Below are 16084 nucleotides of genomic sequence, written 5' to 3'. Positions count from 1 at the left end.
TGCTTCCAAAGTCGGGTCAGTGCAGCAGAGATTTTGTTCTACGCGATCGCAAAAGAGCTTCCACGATTCACAAGGCCCCAAACTGCTATTTGCTCTTCGCGAACGCGACCAAATGTTCGCGATCGTGATGCACACCTCTGTAGGCAGAAACCAACAATTAAAAATGGCGTAGAAATGGTCCGAAACCACCCCGAAACTCACCAGAGCCCCTCGGGACCTCAACCAAATATACCAACAAGTCCTAAAACATTATACGAACTTAGTCGAAGCCTCGAATCACATCAAACAACGCTAAAACTATGAATCGTAGCTCAATTCAAACCTAATGAACTTTGAACTTTCAAATTCTATATCTTGTGCCGAAATACATCAAATCAATTCGGTATGACTTCAAATTTTGCACACAAGTCATAAATGAAATAACGAAGCTATTCCAATTTCCAGAATCGGATTCCGACCTCGATATCAAAAAGTCAACTCCCCTGTCAAACTTCCCAAAAATTCAACTCTCGGTATTTCAAGCCTAATTACCTCCAAATAATTTTCCGGACACGCCCCTAAGTCCAAAATCACCATACGGAGCTATTGGAATTATCTAAACTCTATTTTGAGGTCGTTTACACATAAGTCACCATCCGGTCAACTATTTCAATTTAAGCTTCCAACTTGAAATTTATTCTTCCAAGCTAACTCCGAAATACCTTAAAACCAAAATCGATAATTCACACAAGTCATTATACCTCATAGGAAGTTATTCAAGATTTTAAATAGTTGAAAGGAGCGTAAATTCTCAAAACAACCGGTCGGGTCGTTAAAGTCAGAGCAGACGACGATGACCTCAATAGACCAACTCGACGACTCACCTCGGCATAATCCGAACACAGGAAAGAATGCAGGGATAATACAAGGAGAGACCATCCAGTATCATGGCTAGGTAGGGAACGACACTAGCCCTATGTCAGGGTGCCTATTCCCTCATTTCGTTAAGAAGATTGCCCACTTAGGTTGAGGTCAGTAACTTATAGGAACGGTCGAGGTATAAAGCCTTTACTATCTGCTCACAACCTTTTTGTCACCTACAGAGGTGGCCTATGCTCTTGAGAATCTCGGAATAAAAGTAAAATGACCGCCAAAGATGAGGTCCGACCCAGGCACCAGAAAATCAGATGCCCTCTACGGGTTCCACAAAAAAACATGGACACAAAATAGAAGATCGCATCGCTCTAAGACTAGAGGCAACAAATTTGTTGCAGCAAGGGCATCTTAAGGAACTACTCAGCGACAAAGATAGGAACACTTTAGTGAGGTGTCAAGAATGCCCAGGTCCACCCAAGCCACCTTCACCAACCCACACCATCAACATGATTATTGGTGGCAGTGATGACGCCTCTGTCAACGGCATCAAATTCACCACCACCCACAAGCTCAAAAGATTGATCACCCACGAATGGCATGCCGGACTCGAAGAAAGTAGCATCTTCACTGAGTTAGCTGCCGACGAAAGAATTATGGTAGATGACGGAAGTGGAGCGTGCATCATCCATCCCAGAGTCCTCGCACAAATGGGACTCAAGGATAAGATAGTGCCACATTGCATCACACTAACCGGTTTTAATAATGCAGTTGAATGGACTTCAGGAGAGATCAAACTCCCTGTCCTCACTGGTGGAGTGACACTAGAGATTACATTCCATATCATGAGCCAGGACACCACATACAACGTCATCGTGGGACGGTCATAGATACACTCTATGAGAGTCATCCACTCTAGCTTATACCAAGTGATCAAATTTCCTACACCTTGGGGAATATTCAGCATACAAGTGGAATAACATACGTCCTGGGAGTGCTATCGAATCGCCATAGACGGCACGATAACTCAACAAAAGAAATAAAAGGAAAAATAAGCATAAAAATCAGCAGGGTTGAGGTCGCCATAGGTCGAAGCCAAAGAAGTCATCATGGACCCAAAGATGGTCGAAGCCGCAAACTCAACTATAGAAAACCTCGACCCCGTCCAGCTAAATCATAGTGACCTCAACAAAAAGGCCTATATCGGCTGCAAACTCTGTGACCCAGGTAAATTTAATCAATTATTAGTAACTCACGCAGATCTATTTGCCTTTATTCATGCAGCCAGACATACCCAAGGAAATTGCCACGCACGGGTTGTATGTCGACCCTTTCTACCCCTAGTAAGACAGGTCCGACAAAAGTTTGACCTCATAATCAACGAGGCCATCTATGAAGAGGTAGAAAAGCTATTGGCCAACGGCTCTATCAGGAGTCAAAGTACCCCAAATGGATTGCAAATGTGGTGATAGTTAAAACAAAAAATGGGAAATGGAGGATATGTGTGGAATTCATAGACCTGAACAAAGCATGCACAAAAGATTCATTCTCGTTGCCCCACATCAACCAATTCATCGACGCAACAGTAGGACACAAGCTGTTAAATTTTCCGGACACCTACACAGGTTACAACCAAATACTCATGGTGGAATATGGCCAAGAAAAGACTACGTTCATCACCCACAGGGGAACATATTGTTATAAGGTCATGCCATTCGGTTTGAAGAACGTAAGGACTACCTATCAAAGATTGGTCATGAAAATGTTCAAAGATCAACTCGGCAAAACCATGGAGGTATATATCGACGATACGTTGGACAAGTCCGTGAAGTCATAGGATCACATCGACCACCTAAAGAAAGCCTTCGATATACTAAAAAAATAGAGAATGAAACTAAATCCCGAGAAATACGTGTTTGCATAGCCTCGGGGAATATTTTGGGCTTCTTGATATCATAGCAAGGGATTGAGGTCAACTTAGATCAAGTTAAGGCTATCGACGGGATACCAGAACAACTAACCACTAAGAAGCAAGTCTAGAGACTGACCGATCGAATTGCCGCCCTGTTCAGATTCATCTCGCGGTCGTCTGATATGTGTCACAAGTATTTTAGCGTACTCAAAAAGGATAACGGTCTCGAATGGATGCCCGAGTGTGTGAAAGCATCCCAAGAACTGAAGGAATACTTGTCGCCACCACCCTTGCTCTCAAAATTCAAACTTGAGAAGTGTCTCCTTGTTTATCTCGTCGTCTCGAAAGTAGCGGTAAGCGCGATCCTAGTTTGGGAAGATAAAGGTACGCAATATCTAATTTATTATATTAGTAAAACACTTGTCGACGTAGAGACGAGGTACCCTCACCTCGAGAAACTAGCCGTGGCCCTAGTCGTAGATTCACAAAAGCTCAAGCCATACTTTCAGTGCTACCCGATCTCAATCGTCATCACCTTTTCTTTAAGAAGCATATTACACAAACTCAAGTTGTTGGGTAGGCTGGCCAAATGGGCCATTGAATTAAGTGAGCACGAAATCACTTATCAGCCTCGCATGGCAATAAAGTCGCAAATGCCCGCTGACGTCCTCGCAGACTTTAGCGCAAAAGTAATGCCTGAGGCTGAAAAAGAAGCCACTCAAGCTTCTGTTCAAACACACGACCTTTGGGTCCTACACATTGATGGCACGTCTAATGCATGCGGATCCAGACTGAGGCCGTGTTTGCAGGATTGAGACTAACACTCAAGTAAGGGGTGAAACGATTGAAGCTCCGTTTTACTAGGACTTTCCAAATCATAGAGCAAAGGTTGCAGAAGTACCAAACTGAGATCTGCAGATTGCTGCCCAATTTTGACGAATGCCAGCTCGACCAAATTCCACGAACTCAAAACATCGATGTAGATGGTCTCGCCAAATTGGTTGCCGCCACCAAAAGCATAACTCCCAGGGATAAGAGTGTAGTTTATCTTCTCAGCTCGACATTGGAACACATCGAGGTAAATCTATAAATTTAACTTAGGACTGGCGCAATTGTAAACGACAAAAAGAAAGACAAAAAGCTGAGAATGCAGGCCGCCAAGTACAACCACCTTTACAATGACTTGTATAAGAGAACGTACGACGGCCCCTTGGCAAAATGCTTACGTCTGAATCAAACCCAACGCATTCTCAAGCACTTGTCAGGTGCCTCATACATGCCGGATATTATTAGCCCACCATGAAAAAGACGCTCTAGAATTTGTGAAGAGATGCGAGCAGTGTCAAAGATACGCCCTGATAATCCACCAAGTAGGCAAACACCTCTATTCCGTCACCTCTCCATGGTCTTTCATTATATGGGGAATGGATATCGTAGGACCGCTTTCGCTGGGATGAGGTAATATAAAGTTTCTTTTAGTTTTAACTGACTATTTTTCTAAGTGGGTGAAAGTAGGAGCATTCACCCAAGTTCGTGAGCAAGAGGTAATCGGCTTCATATGGAAAAACATCATCTGTCGATTCGACCTACCCTAAGAGATAAGCTGTGACAACGAGCCCCAGTTCACGGAAAGCAAAACGACCGAGTTCTTCAAGAAGTGGAACATTAAAAGGATACTTTCAACTCCTTACCACCTGGCCAACAACCGGTATGAATAATCCTCCAATAAATCTATCCTAAACATGATGAAGAAAAAACATGAGGATGCCAAGTGCTTGTGGACGGAGATACTCCCAAAAGTATTATGGGAGCACAAAACGACCCCGAAGACGAGAACAAGAGAGAAACCTTATTCTCTAGTCTATGGAACTGAAGTAGTAATACCAGTCAAAATCGGAGAACCCAGCCCAAGGTACTCCCATGAAAGCGGCGCCTACAATGACAAGAATGGGAGACAAGAGGTCGAAGAGCAACGAGATTGTTACACCCCATGTTTTCGTATATGGAAGTACGCCATAAGTCAATTGAGATAAGATCGAAAATGATATGTTACATTCTGTATTTTCGTATGTTAAAGTTTTGTCGTAAGGTAATCGACGTAAGTTCGGGAATGAGATTATTGTGAGATTATAAGTATTATGCTATTTCAAACAAGTGATGAGTAAATTCGTGAAGGTGAGAGGGTAAGAAAATTGAAGAAAATGAATTTCGTTGAAATTTGACATTTTGGGATAAAATACGGTCCGAGCCAAAATACCCGGTATTTGTGGATTAGTACCATACAAAGTACCACATGGCCATGATAGTAAGGTATATAAGATATGTAAAAAGTGAGTAGTATTTTAAGTAAGTGGAAATAATTTTTAATGATATGGGTAATTGATTAATTATTGGGTAATGGGATATTACCTATTTAATTGATAATTAGTGGTGGAGTAATTGAAGTTTTGGATAAAGATTAAACTCAAAAACGTAGCAGCCCACTAATCTAGCATTATGACTCATATATTATACTTGAAAGGTGGCAAAATTTAGTAAATTATGTGACATTAGTCATTATTCAAATGGGGCCTACACCCAAATAGTAAAAGAGAGTCTCTAATTCACTATTCAATCTCTACAAAGTTCAAAGAGATATTCAGCAACCCATTCATAAAATTAGCAATGTGAGTTTGCTATAAAAATTTAGTAATTCTAAGTCTCTTCATTCTTCTACAATAAATATTTAGAAACTAAGACTTGTAAAGGTAATGTACAAAAATACTTCATTTTCTCATGTCTTGAATACAAAGACACCACCAGACATTAGAATCTTCCTACAAGCTCTCAACATGAATTTGCACAACCAAAATCTTTCTATAACTAGTAAGACTATCACGTTACTTCACATTTTTGGCAATGTAAGTTCATATGTCCTACAAACCAAATACGTGAATTGCAAAGCAATTGATAGCGTACCAAATCCGTGGCTGATCGTGAGCTCTTTATAGAGCAAAACAAATCCGTACACCAAAAGTTGATAATGTTGGTTGATTGATTTTGTAAAGCGTGAATTGCAAATTCTAAGAGAATCGGTTCAGGTTTGTTAAGGTTATCCTTTATTTCTTTTAGCATGATCCATACGATACAAATAAAATGAGAAAATACACAATTTCCATAGATGACTCTATTCATAGAAATATTAGAGATGTTTATGTTCTTGATTCCCCACGTGTCATATTATTTTATCATCTATTCATGAGTCTCAAAAATACGTAAGTTGGTAAAGTTTATTTCATGATATTAATTAGAGGCATAATGGCCTTATGACGTACTGAGAGATTTTATTAACATATTTCATATGCATTTCATGCATTTATACATGCACATTGACCCATGACCAGATGGCGTTATATACGCATATATATATATATATATATGGGATATGGGAAAGGTTATGGCCTTATATACGCACCACCACCTGATCAGCTGGTATACGTTGATGATTTGTCCACAGTAGCCGAAATGATATGATGGGATACCCTCAGAGGCTTGATGATGTTATGAACGCATATACCTAAGCATGGCATGACATTATACGCATATGCATGACATTATAAATATGAAATGATTTACCGAGCTATTCAGACATACATGTTGAGTCTTTTACTCCATGTTTCTCTCATGTCTATTATTTACTGATTTTTATTCGTTACATACTCGGTACATTATTTGTACTGACGTCTTTTTTGCCTGGGGACGCTGCGTTTCATGCCCGCAGGTCTCGATAGACAGGTCGAGAGTCCTCCAAGTAGGCGATCAGTTCAGCAGAAGATATTTGTGCACTCCATTTGCTCTGGAGTTGCTTGTTTGGTCAGTATGATTTAGATGTATATGTTTTGGTATGGGGGGACTCTGTCCCGACCTTTATGACGATTATGTACTCTTAGAGGCTTGTAGACAAATATCGTGTACGTGAAAGATTGTACGGTCTTGTCGGCCTTTGTTTTGAGTTTATAAATGATTATGTTGGCCTATTAGGCCCGTATGTCACGTGTATATGATGAAGTAATAAGGAAGATATATTATGCTGGTACTCGGTTGAGTAAGGTACCGGGTGCCCGTCGCGGCCCATCAGTTTGGGTTGTGACAGGGATATGGCATATGTTAGGATAGTCGCACAGAAACAACAAGAAAAACGCTACTACAACAAAAAGGCAAAGGTTCAATTGCTCATGATCAGGGACTACCTGCTCAAAACCAAGACCTAAGCAAATAGGGACCTACGAGAAGGCAACTTAAGAACCAACTGGGATGGACCATACAAAATCATAGGCAAAGTAGATAAGGGTTCATTCCAATTGGAAACTATGGAAGGGAAGCTCCTACCAAACAATTAGAATATCACCCATCTCAAGTACTTCAACTTCTGAAAAATAAGAAATTCCTCGTAAGTCGTACTTTTTTTTCCCTCACTTGAGTTTTGTCCCAATAGTATTTTATAAAGGAGGTTTTTAATGAGGCAGCGTATGGGACATTTCGAGTTGGAGTACATGAGAGCAGACGTATTTTTCATTGCCCGACTCCTCAAGAATCTCCAAGTCGAACAATGAAGAGACTAGATACATTGGTTAGATATACAGGGAATGGCACTGGAATTCCAGCCAACACCCGAGACTTGTAATTTTCTTCAAAGGTTGCCTAAGGGAAAAATGATGTAATCAAAGAAACAATTTCGAAATAATAAAGATGCACGTTTATTGAAACTGCTCTCCAAAATGGTGCGTTTGATCAACTCATTCCACATACTTTCAAATAAATTTCAATCAACCAAGTAAATTGCTTGTTGAGTTAATAGAAGAATACTATTAAAAGGCCATCATATGTGACTGTTGTGGAGGCAACCATCAAAGCTTTGAATGTCAAACAAGTAACACATTCTCCTATGCAGATTCTAGGAGAATGAATGACCTTCAAGAATTAATTAATAAAATCAGTCAAAGGTCCATTACTTGTGAATATTGTGGTGGAAGTCACCTTACTCATAAATGCCAACTAGGTAATTCCTATTCCTTAGTTTTATCTAATGAACAATCTAATGTTGTTCTTAGTTCTTGCAGACTTATTGATTCTCGTGAATATGATTGCAATTCGGAGTGCAATCAATATTTACAAAAGAATCAAAATATTGAGAGTCAATCACCTCAAGAGGAGAATGTAAACATGAAAAAACCCGTGCATAATTTCATAGAAAACACCGATGAAAAATATGCACCGAATCATAAAGCCATTACGGATCAAACAATAAAAGTAAATCAATTAATAAGTATGGAAATCTCCTTGAATTTTTGTGGCGTGATTTTAAATGAAAATCCATCTTGTGAGGATGGACCAATAGATCAAATTGAGCTTTGTGAGAAAGAATCTACCACTTATGGTAAATATCCTGATCCAATCGAGAAGGCTGACAATAAAGGTTTGGTTTAAAATAATTCAATAGGTGATGAGTGCTCACTCCAATTTTCTTATTCACATAAATTGATTAATGTCACGACCCAAAATTTCCACCTTCGGAATCATGATGGCACCTAGCATTTCACTTGCTAGGCAAGCCAATGTTAGAATAATTTTAACCATTCTTTTAACAATTTAATTTAACTAATAATAAAGAAACTAATAACTGGAATAAAATCTGAAATACAAGTGAGTAAACCATATTAATAGTGATGTCTAAATACTATCCCAGAATTGGTGTCACAAGTATACTAGCTACTAGAATAATATAAATAAGGGTCTGAATGAAAATAAAGATGTATGACAGAAATACACAGCTAAAATAAAGTAGATGGGGACTTCAGAGCTGCGAATGCCGTTCAACTATACCTCAAGTCTCCTGTGGATAGCTGAATCCGAGCAAATCTATTGTACACTGCTGGGACCAATTCTGGTATCCGCATAAGAAGTGCAGAGTGTTGTATGAGTACAACCAACCCCATATACCCAGTAAGTGCCAAGCCTAACCTCGACGAAGTAGTGATGAGGCTAAGGCAGGTCACTTACATTAACCTGTAAGCAATAATAATAATAAAAATATTGGAGAACAAGAATAGAAATTAAACCGGTAAATCATATCAACAATCAAGCCAACTCGGCAGTCATAACCTGTAACACCCCGGAAAATTTCAAAGTACTTAAGTGTAAGGCCTGATAAAATTTTGCAAAGAAAATAATGTTTCATGGTGACGGACTAGGCTTACATGTTTGAGGATTGTAGAAATTCTTTGTGGCGAGCTTGCGAGCCGCGACTCGGACTTTTTGGGTCAAACAATGCACAAAAAAGTAAAGGAAATTTTTTGGCGGAAAAGTGCATACGGTCCATTATGCAACTGCAGAATCACTCTGCGAACCGCATAATGGCCGCAGAGTGAGGCAGTTAATTGGGTCAGTTGGAAGCAACTATGCGGTCGACTATGCGACCGCATAACTGTTATGCGGTGCATTATGCGACCGCATAACAGTTATGCGGACCGCATAGTGACCGCATACACAGACAATTCTTTGGCAATTTTGTAACCAACTATGCGACCGATATTCGGTCCGCATATCGGTTATGCGATCGCACACCTTGTTCCGGAGCTCCATTAAAGGATTTTTAAAACCCGACCCTATTTCATTAAATACACTCTTTGGGTCATTTTTGAGCTATTATCTAATATTTTAGAATGAGAGAGGGTTCCCTAGAGTGAGAAGGTATTCTCCAATATTTGTCCTTCAATTCTTGCCCAAGTTTTGGAAGATTAAAAAGGGAAACTCACTAGGTCTTCATCCTAGAGGTAAGGTTCTACACCCTAACCCTCAATTTTGAATTTTGTGTAGAAATAGATAATAAGCAAGATAATTTCTGGGCAAGAGGATTGGTTATTTTACATGTATGTGTTATCAAAGGATGTAAGAAGATTTTTGAGCTAAAAATGATAAAGATTGGGTTGTGAGATGATGGAATCCTCCATAAAAAGGGCCTTGAAACCTTAATGCACACCTAGTGTTTGTTAAAATGCTCAAATGAGCTAGAACCATAATCATCTTCCTAATTGTGGTTCAATTTAGTATATTTCTAAAATAGATTGAAGTTGCTAAGAATTCCGGAACGTTTTAGAGTTTAAGAAAGCTCAATTGAGGTATGTTGGCTAAACTCTTCTTTAAGAATTGGAATTCTCATTATCCTTGTAAGTTCCGAGATGTTGATTATAAATCGAGTATTCCGATAAGTTTTGTGATGAAGATATATGTTCAATTTGTATTTCAAATGCTCTTATCATATTGCATTATAAATTGAGGATCCACATATTATAATTTCTAGTCGTGATTGATGTGAAAGTTATTATGCAAAGTTGTGTAGAGATTGCGATTGTGATACACCTCCACCCGCATACATTGGGGTGATGCGGCATGACTGCTTTATGTGGGGATTATGGTATAGAGATTGTGATTGTGACACACCTCCACCCGCATATATATTGGGGTGAGGCGGCATGATCGCTTTGTGTAGGGATTATGGTATTGTGGGACTGCACCTCCACCCGCTTACATTGGGGTGAGGCGGTACGACCGCTTTGTGTATAGTTTTGGTATTGTTGTGGCACCACTACCCGCATACATTCGGGTGAGGCGGCATAGCCTCTTTGTGTTGGTATTGGTATCGTTGATGCATTTCCACCCGCATACATTGGGGTGAGGCGGCATAGCCACTTTGTGTAGGTTCTTGGTACTGTGGTTATATATCCACCCACATACATTGAGGTGAGGCGGCAGGGCCGCTTGATTAGAGTTGTGGTATTGTACGTACACCTCCACCTGCATACATCGGGTGAGGCGGCGGGGCCGCTTTGTGTGAAGATGGTTATAGAGGATCTCATCTTAAATCCTATAAATGTTGTTGATAGCTTTTAATAAGCTTGCTATGGTTGAGACGATTATCTATATTATTCTATTGTCGCACTGATTTATCATAATTATCTTGTATTTCTAAATTCTTAAATTGGTGTTTAGTTTTCATACTAGTACTATTCGACGGTACTAACGTCTCTTTTGCCGGGGGTGCTGCATCTTTAAATGTTTGTAGGTGGTTCCACAGCAGGAGACATTGATCAATGATAGCAGTACATCTTCTTCCCAGCTGACTTGGTGAGCCCCACTTCATCCCGGGGTCATGTATCTTTTGTTCCTTATGTATAATGGTTGAGGTATAGCCGGGGCCTTATTGCCTGCATTATCATTGTACACTTCTTTATCTGTAGAGGCTCTATAGACATAGTGTGGGTTGTGTATTGGTGCTGGGGAAGACAAAATATATTATGTTGTGGTTGTATTACTTGTCCATTAAGACTTTAAAAATGATGAAGCTATTGGAAATGAATTGGTATTGTAGACGTGAACCCCATTTTGTCTAATTAATAAAAATATGTATTATCTCCATTTGTGGATGAGTTTAGGTAGAATGAAATCTAACAGGATTGCTCGGTCGGGTTCACTCGGTTGAGCGTCGGTCGCGCTCCTCGGTTTTTGGGGCATGACAAACTTGGTATCAGAGCCTAAGGTTTTAAAGTGTCCTAGGATATCTCGGAGCCGTGTCTTGTAGAGTCCTTATTATCGGTGTGTTGTCGACTACATCTATAATTAGGATGCTACATGGGCATTTACAAATAATACCCTTCTTTTATGTTCTTGATCGTGCGATAAAACTTGTTGTAAGATTGTTCCTCCTTTAACTCCTGCGTTGCTCCAATTTTCAGTACATGGCGCCTAAGAAGAAGGCAAGAACTGGACAAAGAGCCAATGTCACCCACAGAGTGACAGTTGACCCTATAATTGATGATGCGGGTGAGCACCCGAGGAGTGAGAATATTCCTCCAGTTACTACACTGCCTGACTTTAATACAACTGATCTGACTGCACCTGTCCCTACACCTACAGAAGGTGCAACGGTTCTTCCAACTGATATTCCAGTTCCACCTCCAGCTCCAGTTTCTGATTCTGGTGTGTCTGATATTGATATTAGGGGAGCCATACAAATGTTGACACAGTTAGTGGCTTCTCAGGACCAGAGATCGAGTGTTGGGCCTACTTCTTCCAGTCATCCAGGGGAATCTGCTAGTTCCAGGGTGAACAAGTTTCTTCAGTTAGATCCTCCAGTGTTTACGGGTACTGATCCCGAGGAGGACCCCCAGGACTTCATTGATGAGATGCACAAAACTCTCCGGGTTATGCATGCTACAGAGATGGAGGGAGTAGAGTTGGCCTCCTACCACCTGAAAGGGGTGGCCTATTCTTGGTTTGAGTTGTGAGAGGAATCCCATGAGGAGGGAAGCCCTCCGGCAAGGTGGGGTCAGTTTACAGATGCCTTAATGGATCATTTCTTGCCTGCCAAAACTAAGGCAGCTCGTGCCGCTGAGTTTGAAAGCCTGAAGCAGGGTAGTATGAATGTGTGGGAGTACCATATGGAGTTTGCGCGCCTGTCCAAGTATGCTATTCACATGTTGCCCACTATGGAGGCTAGAGTGCACCGGTTTGTACAGGCCCTTAGCCCCTTGGTTATTAATGAGGCCTCTACAGCTGCCTTGAATGCCGATATGAACTATGGTAAGATGGTGGCATTTGCTCAAGCCACAGAGACCCGCAAATTGAAGAATAGAATGGAGCGTCAGAGTAGCAGCAAGGCCCGGTCTGCGGGCAACTTTGGTGGTTCTTCCGGTGGTGGTGGTGGTAGATCGGCATTCAAGGGAGCGTTATCAGGACCATCCCAATCATTCGCCCAGTCTTCGATGGGTGCACAGTCATCTGGACCCAGTCAGGGCAATAGGGGACCCCACCAGCAGGGTCGGCCCGATAGAAGGTTTTATCAGTGGAGTCTTCTATGCCCTAAGTATTGAAGGATGCACTTTGGGTCCTGTTTTATGGACCTACCAGTATGCTAGGGGTCACATTCAGAGAGATTGCCGCTCGTCCCGCCGAAATATGGGCAGAGGTGCGGCACAACCAGCTAATTCTGCAGCTACTACATCCACATCACCTCTAGCTCGAGGCACCCCAGCACCTGCAGGGCGTGCTGCAGCTAGGGGTGGTGCACAGAATTCGGGAGGACCCAGCAGATTTTATGCTATGCGGAGACATCAGGAATCAGAGACTTCTCCAGATGTTGTCACATGTATATTGACTGTCCAATCTCATGATGCATATGCTCTTATTGATCCCGGTTCCACTTTGTCATATGTCACACCTTATGTTGCTATGGAATTTGGGATAGAACCAGAACAGCTTTATGAGCCATTCTCTGTATCTACTCCGGTTGGTGAGTCTATTTTGGCCACGCGGGTTTATAGGAATTGTGTTGTCACATTGCGTGGTCGAGACACCGTGGCCGATCTTATTGAATTGAGAATGGTCGATTTTGATGTGATAATGGGGATGTATTGGGTTTATTTATGTTTCGCCAAGCTTGATTGCCTAACTAGAACTGTTAGGTTCGAATTTCCAAATGAGCCAGTTATTGAGTTGAAGGGTGATGATGTGGTGCCAAAGGGTAGGTTTATTTCCTACCTTAAGGCCACAAAGATGATCAACAAGGGATGTATTTACCATTTGGTCCGAGTTACGGACACCGATGCTGAGGCACCTACACTTGAGTCTGTGCCTATTGTGAATGAATTTCCTGGAGTATTTCCGGATGAACTCCCTGGGAACCCCCTAGACAGGGAGATTGATTTTGGGATTGATGTGATGCCAGACATGCATCCTATATCTATTCCACCCTACAAAATGGCACCGACAGAATTGAAAGAGCTAAAGAAACAATTGAGAGATTTGTTAGAAAAGGGTTTTATCCGGCCAAGTGTGTCGCCTTGGGGCGCACCAGTCCTTTTTGTAAGGAAGAAAGATGGGTCACTGAGAATGTGTATTGACTATCGGCAGCTTAAAAAGGTAACAATCAAGAATAAGTACCCACTGCCAAGGATAGATGACTTGTTTGATCAATTGCAAGGTGCCAGGTACTTCTCCAAGCTTGATTTAAGATCTGGGTATCACCAATTGAAGATCAGGGAGCGGGATATTTCGAAAACAGCTTTTAGAACCTGGTATGGGCATTTTGAATTTCTGGTGATGTCTTTTGGGCTAACAAATGCCCCAGCAGCCTTCATGGATCTTATGAATCGCGTTTTCTAGCCATTCCTCGACTCTTTTGTGATAGTGTTTATTGACGATATTCTTGTATATTCACGAAGTCGAGAAGACCATGTCGATCATCTCAGGGTAATACTGCAAACCCTGCATCAGCACCAGTTATATGCAAAGTTTTTAAAGTATGAATTTTGGCTTGAATCAGTCATATTCTTGGGTCATGTAGTTTCTAGTGCGGGAATTAAGGTTGATCCTCAGAAAATTTCAGCGGTGAAGAATTGGCCAAGGCCTACAACTCCAACAGAGATTCGCAGTTTTTTGGGCTTAGCTAGATATTACAGAAAGTTTGTTGAGGGGTTATCTACTCTTGCCTCTCCATTGACTAAATTGACGCAGAAGGCAATTAAGTTCCAGTGGTGAGATGCTTGTGAAAAGAGTTTCCAGGAATTAAAAGCAAGACTGACTACGGCGCCGGTGTTGACTCTACCAGAGGGTATGTATGGATTTGTGGTATATTGTGATGCTTCAAGAATCGGGCTTAGGTGTGTATTAATGCAACAAGGGAAGGTGATAGCTTATGCTTCTAGGCAACTAAAGAATCATGAAAAGAACTATCCAACACATGATTTAGAACTTGTGGCAGTGGTATTTGCATTGAAAATTTGGCGTCATTATTTATATGGGGTCCATGTGGATATATTCACGGACTATAAGAGCCTTCAATATATTTCCAAGAAGAAGAAACTAAAGCTGAGGCAGAGAAGATGGCTTGAGTTACTCAAGGACTACGACATTGATATTCTATATCATCCGGGAAAGGCCAATGTTGTGGCTGATGCTCTTAGCCAGAAATCTATGGGTAGTTTGGCTCACTTGGAGGCATATCAGAGGCCATTAGCCAAGGAAGTTCACCGATTGGCTAGTTTGGGAGTTCATCTTACGGACTCTAGTGAAGGAGGGGTAGTTGTGCAAAATAGAGCTGAATCATCGCTTGTTGTAGAAGTTAAAGAGAAGCAATACAGCGATCCATTGTTGGTGCAATTGAAAGAGGGGATTCATAAACATAAGACCATGGCCTTTTCTCTTGGCATGGATGATGGTACACTAAGGTACCAAGGGCGACTATGTGTTCCAAATGTGGATGGTCTTCGTGAAAGAATTTTGACTGAAGCTCACACTTCGAGGTATTCTATGCACCCAGGTTCTACAAAAATGTATCATGATCTTAAGGAAGTCTATTGGTGGAATGATATGAAGAGGAATGTGGCGGACTTTGTAGCAAGATGTCCGAACTGTCAGGAAGTGAAGGCCGAACACCAAAGGCCCGGTGGGTTGGCACAGAACATAGAAATTCTAATGTGGAAATGGGAAATGATTAATATGGACTTTGTGGTAGGATAACCGCGTACTCTGCGCAAGTTTGACTCAATTTGGGTGATTGTGGATCGACTCACGAAATCAGCACACTTTTTGCCGGTTAAGTCTACCGACACAGTGGATCAGTATGCTCAGTTGTATATCAAAGAAATAGTCAGGTTGCATGGCACCCCAGTTTCCATCACTTCTGATTGGGGGGGCACAATTCACTGCTTTTTTTGGAAGAAATTTCAGCAAGGTTTGGGTACTCAAGTGAATCTTAGTACATCCTTTCACCCGTAAACTGACGGGCTGGCAGAACGGACTATTCAGACGCTTGAGGATATGTTGCGCGCTTGTGTTATAGACTTCAAAGGTAGCTGGGATGATCATTTACCACTCATAGAATTTGCATATAACAATAGTTATTATGCTAGCATTCAAATTACACCGTTCGAGGCTTTATATGGTAGGAGATGTAGATCTCCCATTGGGTGGTTCGAAATTGGGGAAGCAGAGTTGATAGGGCTAGACCTCGTGCATCAGGCTATGGAAAAAGTTAAAATCATTAAGGAGCGGTTGAAGACTGCTCAGAGTCGTCAGAAATCCTACTCAGATGTCCGTCGTAGAGATTTGGAATTTAAATAAGATGATTGGGTATTTTTGAAAGTTTCCCCCATAAAGGGTGTAATGCGATTTGGTAAGAAATGGAAATTGAGTCCGAGGTATGTCAGACCGTACAAAATCATTCAGAGGATCGGTGAGGTAGCATACAAGCTTGAGCTACTACCTGAGATGTCATTAGTACAC

The 16084-nt window shown here is 41.3% G+C and overlaps 1 protein-coding gene across 1 annotated transcript; it reads left to right on the top strand.

Annotated features, from left to right (window-relative positions):
- Window positions 1-1166: 1166 nt before the first annotated feature.
- On the top strand, window positions 1167-1742 carry LOC107798645 (uncharacterized). Its single transcript, XM_016621666.1, has one exon. It carries the CDS (start codon window positions 1167-1169, stop codon window positions 1740-1742), a length of 576 nt encoding a protein of 191 aa, XP_016477152.1.
- The last annotated feature ends 14342 nt before the right edge of the window (window positions 1743-16084 follow it).

This window comes from Nicotiana tabacum, chromosome 4 (genome assembly GCF_000715075.1).
Source record: "Nicotiana tabacum cultivar K326 chromosome 4, ASM71507v2, whole genome shotgun sequence".
Taxonomy (NCBI): Eukaryota; Viridiplantae; Streptophyta; class Magnoliopsida; order Solanales; family Solanaceae; genus Nicotiana; species Nicotiana tabacum.
The sequence above is the reverse complement of the archived record's forward strand: the minus strand, read 5'-3'. Positions and strand labels throughout refer to the sequence as shown.

Coding starts and splice junctions, on each gene's coding strand:
- LOC107798645 (XM_016621666.1), top strand. CDS start 1,167: ATGCCCTCTACGGGTTCCACAAAAAAACATGGACACAAAATAGAAGAT.